The following is a 25,920-nucleotide window of genomic DNA, read 5'->3' on the forward strand; positions in this document are numbered from 1 at the left end:
TTCAATCTCCTAAAAAGGGACTTCGTTTCTTTATTAGTCCCATATATACTCATTTTTACTCAAAGGGAATATATTCAAAGATACATTACATTAGGCATTTTGAAAATATTTTGCGACCATGTTTTATTTCAAGCAAAGAAAGAGTGATTGCATTTATAAGATAGGATCTAAGAAGCCAAAAAGTTCTTAGAAGCAGAATAGAATACTTGCAGGATTTGAAAAATAATCTTTTTATTTTAACTTATATTACAAATTATAGTAATTTTATCTGATTTTTTCTGTACAAAATATAATAACAAAATATATATTTTTTTAGTGTTAATGGAACCCGATCATATATCAAAAAGATATCGTCGTTCAACAACAGACCATAAACGATCTAAACGTGAGGCACCTTATGTAATATACCCCGAAATTTTAGTTATAGTCGATTATGATGGTTACCGATTACATGGTGGTGATAATTTACAAATTAAACGATATTTTGTATCATTTTGGAATGGTGTTGATTTACGATACAAATTATTAAAAGGTCCAAAAGTACGGATATCAATAGCTGGCATAATTATTTCACGGGTAAGTGTTTAGATAAATATGCTAAATTGTTAATTTAAAATTAGCATCTTCGTCTGTTTCAATACCAATTTCTTCCATTAATTGTTTCTTACTTTTTGGATAACTTTCCATGATGGAATCAATAATATCCATACAAATACGTTTACGTTTACGATATTCTTTAACAAATTTTGTATGGTCATTAATAATTTGTTTTTTTTCTTCGTTGGAGATAGCAACTTGTGTTTCTTGTAACGTAGTTAATTTTGATTGTAATTTTTCAATTTTCTCTTTTAATTCATCTCGTTTTATGATTGCATCTTGTGTTTTCAATGATGATTGTAAAGTTTTTAACTCAGCATCTTTAGATTTAATATCATCGTTTAATGTTTTTAATTCATTTGTTACTTTTTGTGTTTGGGCATCTAGCTCTCGAATTTCTTCGTTCATTTGATCAATTGATTGATCCGTGTTCTCCTGTAAAATACTATAGACTTTTTGTTTGCCATATGTTTTCTCGATAATCTTTTTAGTCTCAACTAATTGATCTAATGCCTTTTGTACTGCCGCTTTACCGAGATCCTTTAAATTTGTAACAAGATCATTGGCAGAATATGGACGGTTTTGTGCTTCTAAATATTTCAACACGGTATTGGTTGCCATTTTTCAATTGTCTGAAACAAAGAAACAATTGCATGTTATTGTCGATCAACATGGCAATAAAGTAGTACTTAGTTTCTATTATCTATTATAGTATACGCTTGATCAGCGATAACTAAGACGCATCTTCAGTAACAACTCAGTGATAAGTTTTATATAAAACTTAGGTCGTAGTAAAATGTAATATACTTTTATAACTAAAAAACTATAATCTATTAAAGAACAGTAAATATAAGAAATAAACATTGTAAACTGTTAAAAACTAGACTTTATGATTTAATTAAAGTCCCTGAAGTTTAGCCTTTAATTTTACCCTGGTCCAGTTGTCAGGCGTGTATCTTAATTTCTGGTAATTTTCTCGCTCGTATTTTCAGTCGATATATTTTATTTATTGTTAATAATAATTTTAACAATTTATTTAGTAATATCCATAGTAATAAATAAAAATACAATAAATCATAACACACTCAAAATATTGCATTTTAGTAGCCCATGTAGATGAGTGCTTCTACGTTGGCGAGGATAATCCGCGAGATAGCGGATCAGAGAGATATTATAAGTTGGACGTTGTGGCACCCGTATCTACAGTCTCAAGATATTAAAACCTCAAGACATATATTTTACCCCCAAGCCACTATCTCGTCGGAAGGGGAGGATACAATGTTGCATCTTCTCTGTCACTGCCCAGCTATTGCTACGAGGAGGTGAACTCACTTGAACGAGATAGTCTTTGACGACCTCTTCGACAGCTCCAAAGGGTTCATGGAGTAGTGGCCGGGGATGGACTAACCCTTTTTCGGTATCACAACGGACTCTGTAGTCTAAGTGTGTCCCAGGACAGTCACTCTAACCACAAGATCGTCACGTATACTTGCCAAAGTCGACAGAGATAAAGTGCTCGCACCTTCACTCTTGCCCTGACTGACACCGAAATAGCAACATGTACCTAATAATAAAGAATCCTCGTCTGCCTGGTCATTAAGAACATTTCTATTTTACGCGAGAAATCACGAGAAAGAGAAGGTAAAGCGCTCCTATACTATAAAGATGGATTCTTGTTGACTTCGAGTTGAGACGTAGTTATTGAAATAAATTTTTATTTCAATAACTAAGCTCCTATACTCTTGTTGTAACCACATGCATATTTCTATGCATTCCCTTTCCTTGTTCGACTTCGGACTACTTCACGCGAGGATGGGACCAGACTTATCTAACGTGCAATTTATGCTGTTCTAAATTATTTTTAATGCAGTTCTAATAATTCTTAGAAAAAAATTAAGAACAATGTAACAGAACTTGTTGTTACACTCAATGTAAATAGTAGAAAATGATAGTCTTATAAAACTGTCCTTGTACTGTACTTTTTTCTAGTTGTGAAAACATGAAAATAAGATGGAAAAAATTAGTTCTATAAATATTAATTTTATCTCAAACAACAACGTTCTAGAAATTTGTACAATTCTAAAAAATTGCTTAACATTATGTGGAGCAAAATTAAAGCCTAAAGACGTAAGGTACTAGATCACTTTACTTCAATATTTCTGTTGAAATGTTAAAATCAGGTAGTAAACAAATAATTGTTTTTATTGATACTAACTCGCATTGCTAGTATACAATACAGAAAATAATACCCATGACCATAATTTCTTAAATAATAACTTTCTAAAGTACCCTTTAATTTGCAAAAATCTTCAGCGAGAAGGTATATAGATCTAGCAATTTGACTTTAATAGTTACCTTACCTATTAAGTTTACAGTTATATTTTTGAAAGATTTCGTAACTTAATTAAACCTAAACAATTTCGTGTCTATGAAATCAATCAATTCCACCTAAACTCTCATAGATCTTCTTAAAATGAACGTGTGAAATTCTAATAAAATACCATTATTATACACACAAAAAATTAAGCAATCCTTTTTTTAATTAATTTCAGTAGTTATATCAAATTCCAAATTTAAAAAGAAAAAAAAAACGAATTTACGAAAAAAAACATTAAATATTAATTGTATAAAGATCCTTGACATATTAAAATGAGTTAAATAACATGTGATTATCGCGCATCGCAAATTAAATCAGTTAATTAAAACGTTGATTACTTACATTACAATGCAAACAGAATATCAAATGATTTATTTACTCAGCTCTTTTCTTATTGGCTTCAATAGGTATATTATTTGAATGAATAAATTTTCTTTAAAACAATTAACACCTTTTACTGAAAAGTGTGAATTAAATTCATGCAATCGAAGATTCTTCATAATTCAATTAGCAAAAGATTTACACTCCAGAGAAAAACCGCATAACCTTAGAGCTCAAAATTGGTATATAGACGTTATGAAGTATAACAGTATCGAAATAATGTAATAATGTTTTTTGAAGGTCTTGTGGTCACATGACATGGATAGTCGGTTAGGAGCAATGATCGAAGTATCTTTGAAAGGTTATCTTTAATAGTTTTGACGAATTAGGGTAGTTTTGATACATTATTCACCGTATTATTGTGAAACAAAAAACTTCTTCCACTCAAGTGAAAATAGACAACTTATACGAGATACCTGTAATATTTTTTTTCGTACTAGGGACAATTTTTCTCTTTGCGTGCCATTTTCCGTGCAAAGACGGGCAATTAATTGCTAATTCAACACGACAAATTTATAAAGGACCTCGCACAATTAGATAGGAAAATGGCTTTCTGTGAAACTTTTTCAGGTCGGCCCCAAAATGTTCTTCGAATGGTTCTGATCAAAAGCATTCACGGCAACAAAATTTTTAACGAAGTAGTTTTTGAGCTACGGGCGATTAAAGCAATACATATATTTTAGTTGAGTATATCTGTACCATGTGTTAGTTGGTGCATTGTCTTGATAGTTGGTGCGTTGTACGATCATTATTAAGACGGTAGTCATATTGTCAACTATACTATATGTGTAGCTTTGATCCATTGTAGCTCGAAAACTATTCGTTAAAAAATTTTTACCATGAGGGCATTTGATCAAAACGCTCCAAAGAACATTATGAAGGCGGTTTGAAAAAGTTTCACAGTAAGCTGCTATTTTCCTATTTAATTTTGCAGAGTCTTTTTATGTAAATGGTAATTTGAGTACGATATTGGGAACAAAGGAACTTAATAGTCTCTTATGAGCAAAAACAAATTATTTTTTATAAAAAAAAAGTTCATTTCTGGAAGCATTCCTAAATATTTGTTCCAATTTTTTTCAACTAATATTTATGATAAATACCCCATTAAGAAAGGAATACAATGGATCATGGAAGATAATTGGTATTGAAAAAGATACAAAACTTCATATAAAATATGTAATTGATGATTAATGATTTAGATGAAATTCAAAATCTAAATCAATCCTTACATTAATTTTTGTATTACTAGTATCAAACAGTGAAATTAACGACAACGAATACAATCCCTTCAGAAAATAATTACGGTTAATTCGAATATATGCTAAATAAATAGTGGCTAATCAAAATACGTAGTTATACAAAAATTTATTCAGAAATTGTGACGAATATGAAATTTTATTTCAATTACCTATACAGCTCTCATTTTAATAGATTAGATATTGATAAAATACCAATGAATTTTAATTATTACGAATTTCAATAAGTCCAAATATTCTACTAATATTATTTAGGTATTTCAGTTGTTATACTTAAAATATTTTAAATTATAATTGCTGAAAATGTTAAGGTAGTCCGGCTATTTGAACAAGTACGGTGAATTATCTTTTTTTTGTGGTAGATGGTAGTTCAAAGTCCCTTGATCACAATAAACACAGTTTATGGACCTCTTGGGAGCCAAAATTTTGAATTATTTCATTTTAAAATTGTGATTTTTTAACACAGTACCTTATGGAAGAACTCACAATAAGGTTAATTGTACAAAAATTAATCAGAGATTGAGTTTCAAAAAAGTTTTCACCATGAAGAAAATTTATCACAGATTCTGATTATATAAGCAAAAATTTTACCTTACGGCGCTTTCCAAAAAGAAAACATATAAAAACTTTGGTTTTTGACGCTTTTACGATACTTTTAGAGCATTTTATTACATTTACGTCATACAAATTGCCTTGTTTACGATATTTTTAGAGCATTTTATTAAGTTTACGTCATACTAATTGCCTAGTTGACTAGTCACGTGACGGTCAAACTACTTTAAGTACAAAAAATAAGGTAAATATACTTTTGCGGAGACCTGGGAGCCTATAAATATTGGTTTGCGATGTTACACATTTAAGAATTACGTTTCTTATCATTTACAAAAATTTCCTAAGGATAAAATTTTCTTGAACACCGTAAACTTACGATTGAGGCTTGATTTCAGCCACTTTAATTTCTACTTTTAATAAAATAAGTTAAGCCAAAATGTACATTGACTCCAAATATAAATACAATAGCGACGAAATCATTTCTAAAAACAATTGATCTGATACGGAATCCTAAAAATACAGTTGATAATGAAGTAAATGTATTTTGTAATTAATTTAATTATTTTTAATTTATTTTTATTTTTAAATTCTATATATGTAACCATATTAATATTATTATTACTTATTTATTAATGTAATTGACATTTAAGGGCCGAGATGCAACACCATACTTAGAACGTAATCGTGTCGGAAGAGATGCAATTGATTCAGCAGCTGCATTAACAGATATGGGAAAATATTTATTTAAAGAAAGAAGATTACCAGTCTATGATATTGCTGTAGCAATTACCAAGTATGAAATTGTGATTTTATTTATTTTATCTAGTTTGAAGTTTATTTTATAATATAATATAATAATACTTTTACTTTCATAATATTTTTATTTTATTATAGATATAGAGTGTTTCATTTGAATTTTTGCAGACATGCTTCATTTGTAACTTGTCTTATTTAAATAGGATGTCTAGAGTAAAATTATCCGAAAATAAATTTTGTAGAATAGGCTTTTGTTCTAAATTCGAAAATTTGGTTTATACGTTACATTAGTATCTGACTTACACCAAGAAAGTATTATTAAAAAAAATACTATTTACCTTATGTATTTTGTATTTTAAAACACCAATTCAAATTAACTTCTAAAACAATGTAGTGTCGTGGCGTCTTGAATAACATCAAACCGTGACATGCAATCATTTTTATATATGCAAGTTACAAGTATTTTCAAGTTTAAATGTTTTTGTATTTGTAAGCTTACCTAGTCTTTCATATGGCGTGACGTAGTACCTTCAAAGTACATATGATTGGTGTTTGCTGTCACGTGACTAAAAGTAGTCCTACTTTTTGGATTTTGAAAAAATCTTTATCATTTTTTGTTACTGCTTTTCGAACAGGATCCTTTATCTACTTCCTTTCTTGAAATAGTAAATGTAAAATCACTAAGGAACAACTCAAGACTTCCAACCTACTTGGAATGTTATATAAGGCGTTTAACTTGTATTGTATTAGAGAAATCAAAAAGTTTCAATGGAAGCGTTATGCAGAAAAAAGCAATTTAGTTTTACAACTGTCATGGATTTATACATTTGTCCTAAAATTTCCAGTTTTCCATCTTTAAGTACCTTAATATTAGTTCTTTTCCGCGGTCGGTAGCTACAATTAAAATAACTACTCAATGCTTTTAGACGATTTTTGACAGGCAAACAACGTGGTGGATATGACAAGTAGTGCTATCTATGAATTACAAGTTATTAATTTTTGTACATGGTCGTTGTAACTTATCACTCATTCAAATCACTACCCATTAAGACTATTCAACATGAAACACTCTATATTTTAAAAACATACATAGAGAAAAAATTTATTATGTTTTTTTGAATGGAATGGAATTTCTAAAAAAATATTTTTTTCAAACAATAATTACGATTCTTTATTGTTTAAAATAAATAAATACTTAATAATAATCATCATAAAATTAAAAATAGCAAAATTTATAGTAAAATTATACAAAAATTTTTAAAATTTACCAATCTGTTTTAACATTTACTAATTCCTCCTTATTTATTTATTTTTAAACAAAACCGGACATAAATAAATATTGAGGAATTTTGGAAATTCTTAGTAATTTGGTATATTGTTTATATTTTTATTTTTTCCATTACGGTAAAGTGTGTCCCCAATTTCATTATCAAAAATTGTATTTCCTGTTACATTTAGATGAAAAATGTAGCCGTCCGAAGAAACCTATTTTAAGTTTAAAAATTGATAATAATTGCAGCAATAAACATATTTATATAAATTATAAAAGTGAATAGATAACGCAACGTTTAAAATTTTAACAATAGGGTTTTATTTGAAGGATTTTTTGGGTCTCGTAATCTTAGCCTTGCTTAATTGATGGACTCATTCTTAATTTGGCCTTCAATATCTGAGACGGGGATAGATTAGGCACTTCTGTTTTCGCTCATGTAAGAAAAATTTTGGACCTTAACTTCAGAATGTGAAAACAAAATTTGGCCATATCGCATCTCGAAATTTGTAGAATAACAGTCATCAGATCATATTTTGATTTAATCCTGTTTTTTAATTTTACGCAGTGGGTATAGAATATGGACTAATTAATTTTCTTTTTAATATTTCTATTCTGGATGTTTCTTCTTTGAAAAATCATTAATTTCTTTAATCTACAAGCTGGGACAGAGAAGCTTGCGAAAAAAATAACATGAAAAAATTGGGTTTTTGTTCAACTGCATTTTCAAAATCTTGTTCAAAATCATGACAGTTAAGGCTGAAGGCATACACTGCGTGAAGTTCAAGCCATTCACTACAACGGCAATTTCGACGCACGTTAGATCCCTTTTTGAACGCTATTTAATTTTAACGTACATTAAAATCAACATGATCTCAGGCTAAGGATATAATAATACTTTTCTAATTAAGTTGTGGGACACACGGTTGTTAATGTCGAAATAATAATTATGTTAATAGAAAATTTTAAAAAATATCATTATTTATAAATGACTAAATTTTCTGTTGCAATAAATATTTACATAATTATTTTATTTACATAATTTTTTTAGGTGTATTAATAATTATTGTACTTGTTATTTTATTTTTGTTTTCTTATCAATATTTAGATATGATATGTGTCGGAGGCGGAAAGGTGGCCGCTGTACCAAAGGAACAGCCGGTAAAAATTTTCTTTAGTGGAAATTTGGCAATAATAATAATTCATTTAATGCGTGTTTTTGCCTGTGCTGTATATAGATTTGAATCATTAATGCTAAATAATTTTTTTATAACCAATTTTAGGGTTAAATCTAAAAAGAATTTTTCATAATTAGAATGATTTAGAAAAATTAACAAGGGAGAAATTTCTTAATTCAAATTTTCCACACTTTCGTTGTTAAAATTTGCAATTTGGTGCGAAATTAATCAGAAAAATTGTATTTATAGATTATTAGACTGCATATCTGCATATATTACGGAGTTATTTATGGCATTTCTACTATCGATATGAAAAGTTGTAGCCTCAACCCAATTGTACCAATTCCAATGGAAAGATAATATTTTTAGTTTGAATTCTTTTTGTCATTATATGGTTTCTTGGGATTCACCAATGCCATAATAGTTTGAAAAATTCTAAATAATCGAAGAAACTATTTAACCCACCGAAACATTTGGCGGGTGTGACGGTTAAAGAATACGGGTTGCCTTTGTAAAGGGAAAAGCCACAAAGTAAAGTTTTTTCAACTAAAATACCCGGTCGTCTTTTTCCGATCAATTGTTTCCCGAAGTTGTATCGTCCACAAAAAGTGCGCTGGACGTTAATAATGGAATCAGGTGTCTCATACTGCAACACATAAAATTAATTATGTAGATTATTTACCATTTTTCAAACTTAGCCTCCCACCTGGCAAACTCAATGAAACCTACAATGACAAAAAACTTCAAGGCATACTCTTTCGATTGCTGTTGTGTAATTCGATAGATTTTTTTAGTTTTGCTTCAACTATCAGGTTTTTTCATTCATAAATAAATTTATTGTTGGAACAAATCTAAAATCTAAATCAATAATAGAACGGAATATTATTAACTTGTTTTTCTAAATCATTCTATGGGGAAATATTTGGGTATTCATTTTATTTCATATTACATTAATATGAAAGATGCCTGCAAGGTTATTTTCAGAACAGAATGTAGGGTGGTACAGCTTTACATTAAAATCAAGCAAGGGAGTGCATCCAGAATGAAAATAAAAATGTTAACGAGACACAATAATTGACTACTACTGATCGTTAGGGATATTTTATATTACGATTTTTAAAAAATGTAACTAAAATTTATGTATGTTTAATTTGTATACACGACATACTTAATCTTTACAGACTTGATATGTGCAGAAGACAATTTGCCAATGATGTTTGCAACAGAGGTACAGCAGGTAAACGAAAACTTGATACATCACAATTTAAAATCGCCGCCTCTTTTGTTTTTTTATTTTTATTTTCGCACACACACTTTGATGTATTTTTGTTTTAGAGACACATGCGCACAAAGTGTAGTGTTGTTTTTTAATGTATTTTTCTCACCATTTTGTTTTTATTTATTGTTTCACTTTTTATTTTTTGTTTTAATGTATATTTTCGTACTTTTTTTATGCAACCTGCAATGTACCTAATTTTTTTTATTTAATACTATTATTTGTTTTAATTTTTCTTTCAGAATGTATTTTTTTGTTTTTACTTTTTGTTAAATAACTGTATTTACTGACATTAACTGAAATGTAAGACTTTATTTTTGGACTTTTTTTTGACATTTTTTTATTTTTTGTTTATATCTTTGCTTTTGTTTATAACTTATTTACTGTATATATGTTTGCTGTACTTTTGCTTAGTTTTGCTTATGCTTTTTGTATATTTTGGGCGTTGGTCATATTGTATAATTTCTCATATTAGAACCATAAAAAACATGTATGTTCATCGAAAGAGTAGAATAGAATTAAATCAAAATTTAGCCTTAAGGGATTGTTTGTAAAATACGTCAAGCTATTATCATCTCTCCTTTATTATTCAGTATTTTATGGAGATTCCTTACTGCAAACCATTCTGGTTGAATAGACAAAACAATATAAGGATAATCACTAGCCCTGCACAGTAATCTACATCTTTGCATGAGGCAATAGATTCTAGATGAACACAGTAAACACGATGTATATAGCTTCTTTAATACATACATAACACAATGGTTAGTTCCGACTCGTACCACTTAAGTGCTTTAAAGCAAGTTCACTGAAAATACTTCCACGATCTTTATGGATTGCAGTGGCTTTCGGTCAAACTTTCTGAACTTATAGGTTCCGATAGTTCTAGTCAATTAAATCAAACATCACCAACCATAAAAGTCACTTTAGGACTTCTTTTTATAAATACCTATTATGTAGATATTTATAAAAACCTACTATATATGGAGTACCTATTAAGAGTAGGTACTCCAGACATTCATGCAACCCATTGTGTAAGGTCTTTCTAAACAGGTGTCTTCCAGTGATCCTTGGTGGCGTGATTATTGCACATGTTTAACCTTTAATCCACATATATCTCGAATTTTGATTGCTTATATAAAATTTTAGTCCACTCATCAAAGATTACTAGAATCCACAGTTTCAGAAAATTTTATCTACCGACAATTTTATCGCAATTGCATTAAAAATGATTCGTTTCAGTTTTCAAACTGAAAAGCGATGGCTGTTGCTTTACTAGAATTTAGGATTTGTCAATTAAATAGATAACGACTTGAGAAAAGTTTGGCTCACCTCTTAGGACCAAATAATGGATACATTTTTAAGTCACACCATACAATAATGGAGTATTTTCAATATGTTATCAATATGATAAACTACTTTTTACGCGTTCATATATTCTATGAAATACGAGTGGAAATTAAACATTAATGTAGATGGGAATAAAAGTAATCACTAGAGATATTGAAAATGTATTCATAATTCTAAACGCTTGCCATAAAATCATTAATACTAAAAAAAATAACAAAGCTGTTTATAGAACACCTTTAAATTTATTTTTGTTAATTTTCATTTAGGATTCGCATATGTTGGTGGAGCATGCGTTGTGAATAAACGTTTAGAAAAAGTTAACTCTGTGGCTATTATTGAAGATACTGGTGGATTCTCAGGAATAATAGTAGCTGCCCATGAAGTTGGCCATTTGTACGTACAACATTATTTTATATCAATTGTTATAAGATTTAATAATAATTGTAAATTATAGATTAGGTGCAGTGCATGATGGAAGTCCCCCACCAAGTTACCTTGGTGGTCCTGGAGCTGAGAAATGTCGTTGGGAAGATGGTTATATTATGTCAGATTTACGTCATACAGAACGAGGATTCAGATGGTCACCATGTAGTATACAAAGTTTTCATCACTTTTTAAAGTAAGTTAATTTGAAAACTATTTGAAAAAATTGTATGCTTCATTTTTTTTCTTCATTTTTAGTGGAGATACCGCTACATGTTTGTATAACTCACCGCATGAAGATGAAAGTCTTGGGCGAGTATTACCTGGAAAATTATTAAGTTTGGATGCACAATGTCGACGAGATCGTGGAACGAGTGCTTGTTTCGTAAGTATCCAGTTGATATGTGAAAGTATCCAGAAAATATTTTAATTAAAATTTTATCCGATAAAATAAAATACACCACTGTTAACAGTATGATTTACAAAATAATAATAATAACAACAAGGAGTTTAGCCTCCATTTTTCAGATATCCATCTATAACAGAGGCCACTCACATCATTATTTTTAATCTTTATTTTATTTTTAAACTATTCATATATAAAATTAACTTGATGATGTTGGTGGAGTCGTTTACTTCGTTCTTGTCCAAGTGACGACAGTGTGATCAATTTACCGCCCTATTAAATATAATTATAATTGATCAGATTGCGCTGTCTGGGTTCGGACCCGCAACCTCCAAGTCAGAAGCCCAACGAGTAAAGTCGACTGTCAGAAGCCCAACTCGCACGGCCACTGAGCCGGTTAATTTATATTTATTTATTTATCATGATAATGATATATAAATTATATTGCAAAGATTCGTTTTATGTTTACAGAAAGACGATCGTGTATGTGCCCAACTATTTTGCTTCGATTCCGGTAGTGGATATTGTGTGGCATATCGACCAGCAGCCGAAGGTTCATCGTGTGGAGATGGTCAGGTAATATCACTTATGAGAAATAATATTTTCCCATATTTAATAAAACAATGCCTTGGTTTTTTTTCAGTACTGTATAAACGGACGCTGTGTCACCGAACATGAGAATATAATACCAGATTATTCACAAAACACACCGTCATATATTCGACGGCAAGATGTGAATGTCGACGATTTATTAGGTTATCAAAATACAGCGGCAACAGAACTTCGACCGTTGTATTACAATAGTACAACGCAAAGGTAAATATATTACTTAAGTTCGCCCTCTTACAAGAATTAAGTTCGTATAACTTATATATTTGGTTAAGGTTTTTAGCCTTTTAATCTAGGAATTTCGTGTTACCCATTGAACAATTCTTTGCTGTCTTTTAAATCAATCCAACAAACCGTAGTTAATTTTAAAATCACGCCCAAGACAAAAAACGTCATCATCCGCACAATCTTAATTAACCCACGTATGAAATTTAATGTCGTCTAAATACGTCAATTGTGCTATCATACAGTTTTAACTTCTGAAGTAGCTATTTATATGTTGTGCTTGATGTTCAATTGAGTTTATGTTCATAGGTTCCACACAATTCAATGTTTGGAATCCTACTGATGATATTCAACAATTTATTTCTGTCAAAATCTAATTTCTGTTATTTTGAGCACATACATAAAAAAATTATCATTTCGATCCCTTTGATTTTGGTCTGTCCAAATTTAGATATAATAATAATAGGGTTTCGAAGGTTAAACTCTCAGACATATACGTCTATAACAGAGGCCACGCACATCATTCTTTTAATCTTTATTTATTTTTAAACTACATCCGATTACAATTAAATTTTTATGATGTGGGCGGAGTCGGTTTTTTCTATCTTATCAAGCGACGGCAGTGTGATCAATTTGCCGCCCCATTAATTATAATTGATCAGACTTCACTGCCTGAATTCGAGCCCGCGACCTAAGTCTAAATAGTCAAACGATTAAAGTTGATTGCGCTTTAATTCGCTCGGCCACTTAGCCCCTTAATTTCTATTCCCAAAAACAACGCAGTTTAGATATAAGTTATTGTTATTATTGATGGTCTTATAAAGTGTTCACTTTTAGACCAGTTCCATTTAAATCCAAGTTTGATTTTTCAAAGTACTTTGTATGATCATACTTGTGGAACAAGGGGCACATATCTTCAGCGTTGTTTATGCCGTGTAAGTAGGATACAAATCTTCATTGTACACCTCTACTACAGCTTTCTATTTTACGTTAAAAAGGGTTCTTAAATGAAAAATCTCCTTTCTCTTTACTATGTATCTGTTGGAAAGATAACTATTTACTGGGTAGCACACTGAAACCTTTTTTTTTTATATGCACATTAAAATTAGACTAAAGATTGTAAATCTGCCCAAACACAAGATTTTTCTCTGCAACTATTTCCTAACTGTATGCACCAACAATTTGGCACAGACAGAAGAACATGACGAAGTATATTCAACACTTAATTATAATATATTATCCCCAGCAGTATTGTTTCATTTTCTACACAAAAGTGATGTAATTTTGATTTTCAGATTTGTTATAGTATGTATTGACTCAAAGAAAACATTAATTTTTGATCTTATATCGTTTGTAAGTTTTCCACTATCTAGAAAAAACATTATTTTTAAAAGTGGTTATAAATCTAGCTTATCTGACGTTGTGATCGAAATAAAAATTTAAATATGCTGTTTCCTGTCTTAATTGATAATTTTATAATGACTCCTTATACAACATGGTGTATTTTTTTAGTTGACATATGCTTGAAACTCGATAAATAAAAATCGAAGAATATACTTCAATCGAAAAATGTTAAGTTTCAAAGGCACACATCTTATACCAGCATCGAATTCAATCTAAGTTTTCAGGTTCAAGTAAAACCTCACTCTGATTCATAACTGACAAACATTAGATGAATGCTTCAAATTAGAAAGTTGTTCTTTATAAAGACGCAAAAAATTTTTTGTAAACCGGCTAGTTTGACAGTAATTGGTAGAAAAAATATAGCTTTTTGTGCCTTTGTCCATTCAGTTCGAACAAAAATGGTCCTTTTTTAAAAAAGCTAACCAATTTTATTGGATTTATTGGGGAATTTTTTTCAAAGAGAGTCTAGATTTCGCAGAAACAATTGTACGAAATAACAATTTTGATACTGTACGGTTTAACCACCTTTTTAAATATGACTAAAAGATATGAAAACTATGAAAGTCATTGTTATTATCAAGAAGTTTTTATTTCGATCAGCTATTCAACCAAGCGAAAGATTACAAACTTGAATTTTGCCAAAGAGTTGATATATACTACATAACTGAAACTGAAATTACTGCCTTTTATACAAAGTAAACCTTTTTATTTCAATAATTAAACTGGATTAAAACTACGAAATCCTAAAAACAATCAACTTTGAATACAACACGAAATTCAAAATATTTATTTAACACACAGGTATTATTCAACAACTACTACTGAAGCGCCAACAACATCGACTACACAAAATTACTATAATTATTACCAACAACAAACTGAAAGTACTGAAAATCCCTATTACAATAGTTACTATAGCAGCACAAATAATGATTACACAACATCAAAATACAATTATTATAACAATTACAAGTCAACAATACCAACAACTACAACTACACAAAAACCATACTATTATTATTCAACGACAACTAAAGCACCAGCTTACAATTGGCAATATTATAAAACTAGTAGTAGTAGCACAAAAACTAGTCGTACCACAACCACAACGACAAAAAAACCATATACTTACAGTTATACCACTACAACAACACTTCCTAGTACAATAAATTCTTATACAACAACAAAAAATCCTTATGTTGGTGATTATTACGAGCGATTACGAAGTACGACCAAAAATCCATACGATTTTGCAAATTTTGGTCGTAGTACCACTGCATCATCAACAGATGATGTTTCTGGTGGGAATAATAATTATTTAAAACGTTCGTCCAATTATTATTCAGCATCACAACAATCAAATAGTTATTCGCAAATAAATAATAATGCAACCACCAGAAGATCATTAATTAGTGGGAGATAATTATTTTTCTCATTGAATTAAAATATTTATTAAATTTCCTAAGGGGAAAGGGTAAGGACCTGATTAATTCAAAATACGTTCTTCCATATGTTTTTTTCATCTTTATTTTCGTCGTATTTTCGTTTTTATGTTTTTTGTTTTTTACGTTTTTGTTTTTATTTACTGTATGTAGTTCGCTTATTCATATTACTTCTCCGAATTTCACATTAATACATACTTGAGGAGCAAATTGATACTTCAGCAGGAAATTTAACCATGTAATTGTGAAACTTTATATATGAGCGTTCTGTTTTAATTCAAGAGAAAGGCTTGAATCTCTACAAAGGAGACTGCGTCTTGTCTTTATTTAAGAGATTTATATTTATTTCATTTTTAACCTCTTTGATTGACAAAACCTCTTCTGCATTTTCGCGAGTCAGAAACCTGAATAAATTTCCGTTCATTCATGACTCTCATTTACTCATGTTCGATTTTGTTTCAAAACATTCATTTGTGGCAAATTTTACAAACTCAAATACCTGGTACAACTCATTTTACGCAGTCGGAAAACAATATAATTTAAACACTAAGTGGAAAAACAACTATAATTTTCCATGAAGAAGATCATGTACCGGGGGAAATTAATGGCGTACCTTCTTTTCGCCACCAATGTTAATTAAAAAATATTAAATTACAAGGAAAAATATTTTTTTAAACAATAGTTTAAGTCTTTATCTATCGTATATTGAAGTTCCGATCAAAATGTACCGTGTAAATTTTTGTGAAAAATTTTTCCAAAAATGTTAACATTTGTATCCAGTCTTACGAGAAAGTAAGACCCTACCAACTTTTCTTGAATTATACTACCAGTTATCGATTAGATGGAAAGAAAAAAAAAACTAAAAATTAGTTTTTCGATATATCCCAGTTTCTGTTTTTGCACTAAAATATATACTTTACCGTGAACTTTATTGAGTATTACTAGCAGGATAATTTATTCTTTAATAGGCAGCAAGTACATACTTTGATTTAAGACAATATTTTTTTGCTATACTTAAATTTTTAAGAAGTCAAATACTTATTTTATTCAATTTAGGAGGTGCTTTCGCCGCTAATATTAATTTAAAAATATTCACTTCCAGTCAGTGAAAAGACTACCTTAAATGGTCTAAAAAATTTCTAAACGACTTGTTTAATAGCCAAACAAATTTTTAAAATTGGTTTCACAATTGCATCATTGAATTTCTCACAGGATCGATTATGCTCCTCAGCTAACACATTACACACAATATTCCATTATATGGTAATATCAAACGACTGACTTTCCATAAAATTGATTCGAATAATTTAAAACCTGTTTGAAAAACTATTTGCGTTATCATGTATTGGGAAATGTTACTTATGACTACCCTACGATGGCACGAGTTATACATTTGAATTGTATCCACAAACATCAACTCAACGTCATAAGTAACTTTTCCAAAGATCTTTTAATTTAAATCTACAGTATCAACAATGCTTTAATTCTTTTTATTTTGCAATTTCATGTTGGATAATCATCAATGTTTCAAAATCATGTTTTATTTTTTATTTTTCTGTTGTTTATTTTTTGTTTTTTTCATTTATCTGCTTCTATTTATTAATGATTAACAATTAAATGAAATATTTTTGATTTTTAGCCGCCATTAATTTCATCCAATGAACACCGGACAGAAGAGTTAAAAATATTTAAAACGTAACGTTACACAGTTTACATGTTGGTTTTTTTTTGTGTGTGCGTGGGTGAACCAAATGAAATATGAAGAATAGAATAAAAATCATTAAACATCACAAGTTTTTATACAACAAAATGGACAATATTTTATAGGATAGAACGACGTAACAAGCTGCCAATAGTGTAAAATATTTGCCAACATAATAGTTAAACAATACACCATACGAATTTCAAAATCAATAATTAAAATAAAACTGCCTTAAAAAAATTTTGAATTTATGAACGACTCAGACAAAAAACTGATATTGAAGATTTAATTTTGTATTTTATCGTCATATTGATCATTTTGAATTTTCGATACAAGTCAAGTTCTGAATTCGTTCATAAACTAACAATTATTTTACCGACTTATTGCAACAGTAATTCTAGGAGACAAAAGACTTTTTTAAAGTAAAAATATTTATGACTTCTTTTACTTCCTAGTTTGTACAGATTGAACTGAATCGAATTCCGGTACGGTTTAAGCTAAATCAGATTATAGATTGAATCGAGTTAGGTGAGCTGTTATAACGATTTAATAAGCTATTGATAATGTCTTAAGGAACTTGCACGGGTTTTTCTCGCCGAAATCGTGAGTTATTAAACAAGATAAAACTGCGGAGTGCTAGTAAATTAGAGGTTGAAAGTTGAAAATAGGGGTGAAAAAGTACCCCTTTTGTTTTTTTTTCCATTTAGCTCATAAGCAAAACTTCGTTAAATTTCATATAAAACCTTTTTTTGGGGATTTTTCAGCAAAACATTTAAAAGGAAATTTAGTGTACTTTCTTTTCTCTAAAGCAATGCCTATACCTATTTCTGTCCAAAAAAAAGAGACAGGCAAAAGTTCAAAAAACCACAAAAAATCGAAATTTTGGTTTTTTACTGTTTGTTTCAAGTGTTTTGGCATGAAAAAAAAATTTTTAATTTTTGAAAAAAATATTCCCATGACAAATTTGAATCTCTACAAAAAGTTTTATTTAAAATTTATCGAAATTTTGCTTTGTTTACGAGATATTTGGAAAAATCTAAAAGGAATACTTTTTCACCCCTATCTTCAATTTCCACCCAGTAATTTAATAGCATTCCGCGGTTTTATCTTTTTTAATAATCCACTGAACAATTCCAGCAATAAAAACCCTTGGACGTCTTTGCAATTCCTTTCAATATGACAAAAACTATAGCTTATAAGTTTTTTTTTCAAAAATTTAAATTGTTAGAACTTAAATAAGGGTACTAAACTTTATCCCATTTTCTTTCACATCAAGTGTAGAATTGAAATAGCATGTTATTGTTTAACGTAAACTTTAATTAAAAGCAATAAAACAATTTTTGAATCTATTCGAAACCGAAATCAAAAGAACAAAAATAAATTAGATAGGTACTCGTTTACCCTTTTGTACTTTTTATTTATACGTTTCTTCCCATCAAAAATGCTCATGTTTGAGCTTTTAAACAAACTTAATCTGAAAATAAATCTAATCAAAAGTATATAATGAGGACACAATCAATCAATGGCCTTTTTTACGTCAAAACTGTTTCACTTTTACAATTCTCTTTATTCGAGTGATAAAAAATGCTTTTTCACTTTTGGTAAGTAGAAACTGAGTTTTGAACCAAATATCTGCTTTTGGAATCCCAATTAGAAAAAACAGACAATTTTATGATAAGATTAGCAGAAGTAAATTTATTACTTAAAAATTATTAACCATTCACACGTGACATAATCCATTTAAACTAGTATTAAAACAATTGTTTACATTTCATTAATTTCAAAGTTCTCGTAGCAATTTCTGACGAATTACTGTCGCAATATACTTATTTAAACAAGAATCTAGACAAAACTTTAGTATTGAGGAATTTTTTTGGATTGTGATGTTTTAAAACTTGCTACTATGTTAAATCAATTTTTTTAAATAAATAAATTGCTACCTTTTTTTTAATATTAAAATATAAACGAAAGTGCCAATGTTTTGTGAAGTTGAGTTGTTTCGAGTGACAAAAATATACAATTACGTGCAATTTATTAACTTATAAACTATTATTAATATGTTTGACAACGAATAAATAAATATAGTTTATATTAAAAAAATAAATTAGCTCATTGGTCGCCATTTATTTTCATAATACAAACAATATATTATTATTCTCTAGATGTTTTGTGTACATAATTTATGGTATTACTTTGGTTGTGTTAAATTTTAAAGCGGGTATTTAATTTTTTAATTTTAATATATAGTTATGTATTTAAAATTATCAGTGGCGATAAATGAGTTAAAAGAATAATGTATAAAATGAAAAAAAACATCATAGCTTTAAGTATTATGTGTTAATTGACTTTTTTCATGTCGAAAAAAGAACTTATTTTATTTTCTAACTATGTATTATTTTTTATTGTCTTCCTTTTTATTTGATGTTATTACTTAAAAATAGAGAAAAAATTTGTAAAGTTCGTTCCTAAAAAATTATTCTAAAAAATATATATTTTTCTTTTTTCATATATAAATGTAAATTCATTATTTCAACCTAACAAAAAAAAATTCCCCTAGAAAATTTTCGAGTACGGAACCCTAAACTCGCACTAGAAAATAAAAAAAACATTCCCCATTTAAATTACCTAACAAACGAAACCAAAAAAATCCAAATTAGTTTATCCGTTTAGGCGTTACGATGCTACAGACAGACACATATAGCGGTCAAACCTATAACACTGCTCTTTTTATTCGGGGGCGAAAAATATATAACAAAGACATGCCTATAAAACAATACTACTTTTTTATTAAAAATAAATTTTTAAAATAAAATAAATATTCTATCATAATAATTTTAATTCGATCTAGGACAATATTGTGTCTTATGCAAACTCAATTTAATTATTTTCGTTGATTCAAAATTACCTTATAAAGATTTTTGTCAAAATCAACAAAAATTTTTAATGCATTTTTTTGTCTAAAAATCACAAGAACGATTTTTATTTCTTTGATCTAACGATCTATGCGCTATGAATTCACAAAATATCGAAATTCTTATCTACGATATCTCAAAAACTACCAGCTCTACGACATCTAGAAAACTATCAACTCTACCTGATATCTCGAAAAAGTATAATGTACGGTTTAATACGCTCCAAATTTTGAATTTAGGCTTTGTTATTTCGATAATTTGAGAACTATAAATTTGAGGGAATTTTAATCTACTGCATCGTTTTAGCTGGGCCAAAATTACCTTATAACGATGTTTTTTTTTTTTTAAATCGCAACAAACGATTTTTCTTATGGGTAGTACTTTTTTGAAAAATTTTAAAAAAATTGTTGTTCCTGACATTAATGAAAACAATTTTCTAAGACAATTTTGAAGATGTATGTGCCTCCAAGATATGGCGCCACCCGAGATGAATTCACAAGATACTTAATTTCAGCTCTGTGAGCCCAATATCAATTGCTATAAATAATATCAAAAATTGCTTTTTAAGCATTTTTTCGAAATAAAAAACAAGAGGTATTATTATTTTATAATACCTCTTTGAAAAGTTGAAAAAAACTGAAAAATTTGTTTATTCCAGATATTAATGAAAATAATTTTCAAATTCTATTTTGACAAAAAATGACGAGAACCACATTCACTTGATCGTACAATTTATTTCCTTTTTCGCATTCAAATCCATTTTCGAATTCTAAATAACTGTTGGTTCATAATTTCAAATTAATTCTAAATTAACATTGCCTTTCATTTAGCTTTTTGCTACTATTGATAATCGTGAGCTAGCGTGAATAACATGTCAGACAAACGCTTTTAGAATTTTGAATTGGAAGCTGCGATGATGAAATTGGCCACAGCAATTCCGATTTTTGCATAAAAGGTATCTTTTCTACCACATACAATAAAATCGATTATACTGTTTTAAAAAATGCTTTATTTCATTATAAATCATCCTCTTTTATTACTTATAAAACAAATGAATAAAAAGTATATCTTAAAAAACCAACATCTATACGTTATTCTAAAATACGTCTTTCCTCATACATCAGCTAATTCCATTTCGCTAGCATCTTTATCTATTCCACTGGCATTGCTTTTTGGGGTCCCTCTAAGAACCCCGCTAATTTCAAGCTTGTGCGTAGCAACATTGCTGTAGACATTATACAAATAAGACCAGCTGGCATAATTTTACCACTTTTATAGAATCGCATTCCCATAACCCCAGCTAGGGTTGTAGTCGCTAATAATTGTACTGTATACCTTGGGGGAGATTGAGATGCTTGATACGCTCCATATGATAAAATTGAACCAAATAATATGCCAGCTCCTAGTGATGGTATGGAACCTGTAAAATATAAACACCATCTTACAATATATATCGTAACTAAATAGCTTTGTCATTGTGGTTTGAATCTCAAATAAAACGCATTTTAAGGTTAAATAACTAAATAAACCTGTCTATTAACTTTTAAATTAATTCAAATGATATTAATGATAATATTGTTAAGATTTAAAAAGAATTATCTTACCTGCTTTTGCATAGCCCATAATTCCACCAGCAGCAACAGTTGCAGCATATGCAAATCCAATAAAATCAATAGCCATTTTAGAAATTCACAAAAAAACAAATTTATAGGTAGATAATTCAAAATGTTCCACACTCTTATGTAAGGAAAACTATTGGTAAATACTTTCTATTATACACAATTATACAATATGAAATAATAACATCCCGGTATAATGACTTGCACTACGTCATATGACGTTTATCTTTTTTTACCTGTTTTTTGTTTTAAATTTTAGGTTAGGGAATAATGGATCTTTTACGTGACGTTATATCTGTCTCTGTCATAGTAATTTCTAAATAAAATACAACGAATAAATTTCGATATTTTTTAAAACGCTATATAATAAACTAGCTGTTACCCGCCCGCCTTGCTGGGCAACATACCCACTTGCACCCCTCCCTCCACATTTCCTTGCGTTGGATAACAGTTTTGTAATGCACACGTCATGCTCTTTTATTTGATACCCCACTTTGGTATATTTGTAAATATTCGATATTTCCTTCCCACTTTCTCGCTACACCTTTCTACCCTCCGAAGGTTAAAAAAATTTCTAAATGTAATTTAAAACATTCTGACCAAGTTTTGAACTATTAAAAGCCATAATTGAAAAATATGAATTTTTTATTCATGAACACCCCCGCAACCCCCCTTGTGGGTGGAATTTCGTAAAATCCGTTCTTAGCTGACCTCTACTTGGCAAAAGGAATATTCCTCCCAAATTTCAAGTCTCTAGGTCTTATAGTTCCAGAGATATCGTGATGAGTGACTATCTATCTATCTATCTATCTATCTATATCTATAGAAAGTCTCCTATATATTTATAGATAATTATAATATTTAAAAATATTTAAGTACCTTATTATGATTTTAATATAAAACTTTCAATTATTTCATTTATTTTTGAACAAAGAAAGAATACGAAATACAAGTAGTGAAGAGCCGTAACTCGGAATCCAAGAACAGTCAATGAATCTTAATAAAAACTGTACGACGACTGCATTGTTTAAAGCTTACTTAAAGAAGTTAAAAACAAAAATTTGTGTGATCTTGCCCAGGGGGTGGGAACCGAAGATGAGGTGGCTCCCACCCCCTTGATAAGATCGAACAAATTCGTTTTTAAATTCTTTAAGTAAGCTTTAAACAATGCAGTCGCACAGTTTTTATTAAGATTCATTGACTTTCCCTGGATTCCGAAATTTTAAGATATTTATACCTTACGGCTCTCTGTTAAATGATTTTATAAATATTTATATTGCACTTTTATAAATATTTAACACCAATAGGCAATATCAATGAAAAATCAATCGTATTAAATACTGTATTAGTATAACTAAAAAATTAAACGAAGTAATAGTAGCGAGATCTTTGTTCTTAATTTTAAGTAAGTTCCTTTATAAATTTTTTGGTTACGTTAATTCAAATTTGGTACAAGATTATATCTCAACGTCTAATCATGATGTCAAAAATGTATTTTGATCCATTAATTTTCAATTACGAAACAAACAAAAATATTGGATATGTTTGTCCATACCAAGGGCTTCCTTCAATTCGGACGAATTTCTAGGGAATCAACACTCTACACATCGACAAAACATTTTCTTCTTTAAGATACACGGATAAAAACGGCTGGGTAAAGTAATCGATCACTCAGTTCGTTTTTAAACATTATAGTTTAAGCGGCGATCGCTATAAAAGGGTGGTCAACCAGAAGTACAAAAATATTCGTACAACTTTTTGGATATTAGATGAATAATAAATCATCAGTCTGGTAGTCTATAACGTGTCTAATTATTTTTTAAATAAAATTTTTATTTTATTTTTCATAAAATTGATCAACATTTTTAAATTCAATTTTTTATTTTACGATGGCGATTTGACTAGAAGAATATAAAAGTTTGACATCCTGATTCCTGATTTAACTGTTTGCCAGACTACCTGAAGAATTTTGTGTTTTATTCCTCTTTCGAATAAAATTAGTCTGCATTGTTCATACTTGTTTAAATTTCTGCCAGACCAAGATTAAGTCCATTACGGATACTTATTAAGCGTGAGTTTTTTTCACTCGATTAATTTTGAAATTTCTTCATTATTTTTCGAGGATTTTTTACTACGACATCATACGAAAATCGGGCAATTCGGGCATTCGGGCAAAATTGGAAAACTTCGTTTTTTTTCATTGCAGCCGTTCATTGCAGAAAAATCGGATTCTCTTCGGCGGCTCGTCAAGCGAACTATAAAGTATTCAGTAATTTCACTTGTCTACACTGGGTGTAGCCTTGGCCTAAAAAATTCTTTGATTATAAAATATATTGACTATTTGCATGGAAGAATTATTTATCTTTATCTGTTTTAATATTGTTAGTTTCATTATTAATTTTACTACATTATCGATAAAATTGACAATACGGTTAGTAAAACTGTTCGCAAAAGCATTACACCGGCTACAGACAAAAAGGCTAATTCAGGTACTTTTCTGGGGTTTTGTTGGTACAGGTACAATAAGTAACCAGCGTATCCTGTTTGTATAATTGTCGATAAAATATAAGGACCAATAGCCGAGGTACCTATAATAGCTGATCCAATTGTCCAGCCCACTTTTTTTGAATGTAATGAACCTAAAAAAGGGAGTCGATATAAGAAATATATATCTACAGAAATAATTTAGCAAATGCTTTTTTGGGACAAATAGACAGTTCGACAATAAATCTTCGCCGAGACTCGAATAAACTAAATGGCTTTTGATTTAGAATCGGAGACACATTAGTGAGTAAAAAACGAGGAATTTCAACGGGACGGAACATTGTTTAAAATAGTAACATTTTCATTTTTATATAAAATTTGTTTCGTTAAATGTTGAAATAAACCCTGTGAAAAGGAACTGTGTAATTTGGATATCCAAAATAAGCCTTGCGAGTATTTAGTTTTAAAGTAAAAACTGGTATCTTCAAGCGTTCCTATATTTTTATTTGAAAATAAAACTAACCTTCATCATTGTACACCTTATGTCCACAAGCGATTATCATCCCTCCATAGATAATTCCTAGTATATCTATACCAAACATTATTGTACAACATAGATCTTACAAAGTTCGGCGAGACTAAATCTCCATATTTTATTTTAAAATCATTTATAAATAATTAAATTTTAAAATTGCATGCTCTTCAATTTTGTACTAATTTTTTTGAGACTATCGGTTACTTTTTACGGTTTATTAGTATTAAAAAATTAATAACGGAAACTTCATGCTATTCAATTTTGTACTCATTTTTTGAAACTACGGTTACTATTTACGAATTATTATTTAAATATCGAAAATGGAAACTTTGGTAGCATCTATTCCCTTTAACATTACTCTTAAAGGCGCCCAGCGGGTACTTTAAGTAAATGATTCATTTTATAAAACCTATCTACTTTAGACAGCAAATTAATTCTAGCAGTCCTACATGTCCATCTACTAACTGGTCATTATCCGACCAAAAAAATGTTTCTATTTTAATTTAATTCAATTTATTTTAATCGAATAATTACTTGTGTTCAGCTTAATGTTTAAAAATGCAGTAAGGTCTCAAAAACAACATATTATATTAGATTAGTACATTAGTAGGGATATTAGTCCTGGGAGTTATTTTCTTCACAGACAGAGATATTTTTGGCACTTGACTTAAACGCAAAATGTCAATGAAGCATCAATTTTGAAATCCAAGAACTAACCATACTTTCATATAAACTGACGGGTTAGATATCAGCTATGTATATTTGCCATAAAGCATAAATAAGCTCCAAAAATTTCCATCTAAAATGAACGAATAGAAATATTGGCATTTTGTCTACCGGATTTCCATTTTTATGATTGAATTTTTGTATAACATTACTTTGAGATATTATTAACGTTACTTATTGAAAAGTAATAACAAAATTAAAAATATTAATACTGAAATTTATGTGAAAAAAAAACAAATTGATAGAAATCTACCTAAATGTTAAAAATCGATTTACCAAATTTAATCAGCGAAAATACATAAGTTATGTTTTCTTAATTAATTTACGATTAAAGTCACAAACACAACACTTCACTTTTTCACAACTTTTATCAATTTCTTAAAACAAATAAAAAAAACTGTCAAAATTTGTTTAATTACTTTTCAAAAACTTGTCAAAAC

The 25,920-nt window shown here is 29.2% G+C and overlaps 4 protein-coding genes across 4 annotated transcripts in view; 1 reads left to right on the forward strand and 3 right to left on the reverse strand.

The window, feature by feature from the left end:
* The window catches only part of LOC123305637 (A disintegrin and metalloproteinase with thrombospondin motifs 16-like), a 38,026-nt gene extending 20,162 nt beyond the window's left edge, over nt 1–17,864 (forward strand). The window contains exons 3-12 of the mRNA XM_044887412.1: nt 317–576; nt 5,814–5,956; nt 8,298–8,350; nt 11,260–11,386; nt 11,448–11,612; nt 11,675–11,801; nt 12,294–12,398; nt 12,466–12,638; nt 14,862–15,534; nt 17,142–17,864. Coding sequence (XP_044743347.1) covers nt 317–576; nt 5,814–5,956; nt 8,298–8,350; nt 11,260–11,386; nt 11,448–11,612; nt 11,675–11,801; nt 12,294–12,398; nt 12,466–12,638; nt 14,862–15,483 — 1,775 coding nt within the window. The 3' untranslated portion in view covers nt 15,484–15,534; nt 17,142–17,864. The remainder of the gene's footprint in view (nt 1–316; nt 577–5,813; nt 5,957–8,297; nt 8,351–11,259; nt 11,387–11,447; nt 11,613–11,674; nt 11,802–12,293; nt 12,399–12,465; nt 12,639–14,861; nt 15,535–17,141) is intronic.
* LOC123305639 (homologous-pairing protein 2 homolog) lies at nt 568–25,867 on the reverse strand. Its single transcript, XM_044887415.1, has 2 exons — nt 25,757–25,867; nt 568–1,229 (listed from the first exon to the last, which is right to left on the reverse strand). Exon 2 carries the CDS (start codon nt 1,216–1,218, stop codon nt 598–600), a length of 621 nt encoding a protein of 206 aa, XP_044743350.1. The 5' UTR covers nt 1,219–1,229; nt 25,757–25,867; the 3' UTR covers nt 568–597.
* Nucleotides 21,152–21,957, reverse strand: LOC123305640 (transmembrane protein 14C-like). Its single transcript, XM_044887416.1, has 2 exons — nt 21,721–21,957; nt 21,152–21,536 (listed from the first exon to the last, which is right to left on the reverse strand). The coding sequence occupies exons 1-2, from the start codon at nt 21,794–21,796 to the stop codon at nt 21,268–21,270; spliced, it is 345 nt and encodes a 114-aa protein (XP_044743351.1). The 5' UTR covers nt 21,797–21,957; the 3' UTR covers nt 21,152–21,267.
* On the reverse strand, nt 24,126–24,862 carry LOC123305641. The gene is made up of 2 exons (XM_044887417.1): nt 24,743–24,862; nt 24,126–24,374 (listed from the first exon to the last, which is right to left on the reverse strand). The coding sequence occupies exons 1-2, from the start codon at nt 24,819–24,821 to the stop codon at nt 24,139–24,141; spliced, it is 315 nt and encodes a 104-aa protein (XP_044743352.1). The 5' UTR covers nt 24,822–24,862; the 3' UTR covers nt 24,126–24,138.
* Nucleotides 25,868–25,920: the final 53 nt, after the last annotated feature.

This window comes from Chrysoperla carnea, chromosome 1 (genome assembly GCF_905475395.1).
Source record: "Chrysoperla carnea chromosome 1, inChrCarn1.1, whole genome shotgun sequence".
NCBI classification, from domain to species: domain Eukaryota; kingdom Metazoa; phylum Arthropoda; class Insecta; order Neuroptera; family Chrysopidae; genus Chrysoperla; species Chrysoperla carnea.

Coding starts and splice junctions, on each gene's coding strand:
- LOC123305639 (XM_044887415.1), bottom strand. CDS start 1,218: ATGGCAACCAATACCGTGTTGAAATATTTAGAAGCACAAAACCGTCCA.
- LOC123305640 (XM_044887416.1), bottom strand. CDS start 21,796: ATGGCTATTGATTTTATTGGATTTGCATATGCTGCAACTGTTGCTGCT. Junction 21,537..21,720: donor TATGGGCTATGCAAAAGCAG/GTAAGATAATTC, acceptor TATATTTTACAG/GTTCCATACCATCACTAGGA.
- LOC123305641 (XM_044887417.1), bottom strand. CDS start 24,821: ATGTTTGGTATAGATATACTAGGAATTATCTATGGAGGGATGATAATC. Junction 24,375..24,742: donor TAAGGTGTACAATGATGAAG/GTTAGTTTTATT, acceptor TCCCTTTTTTAG/GTTCATTACATTCAAAAAAA.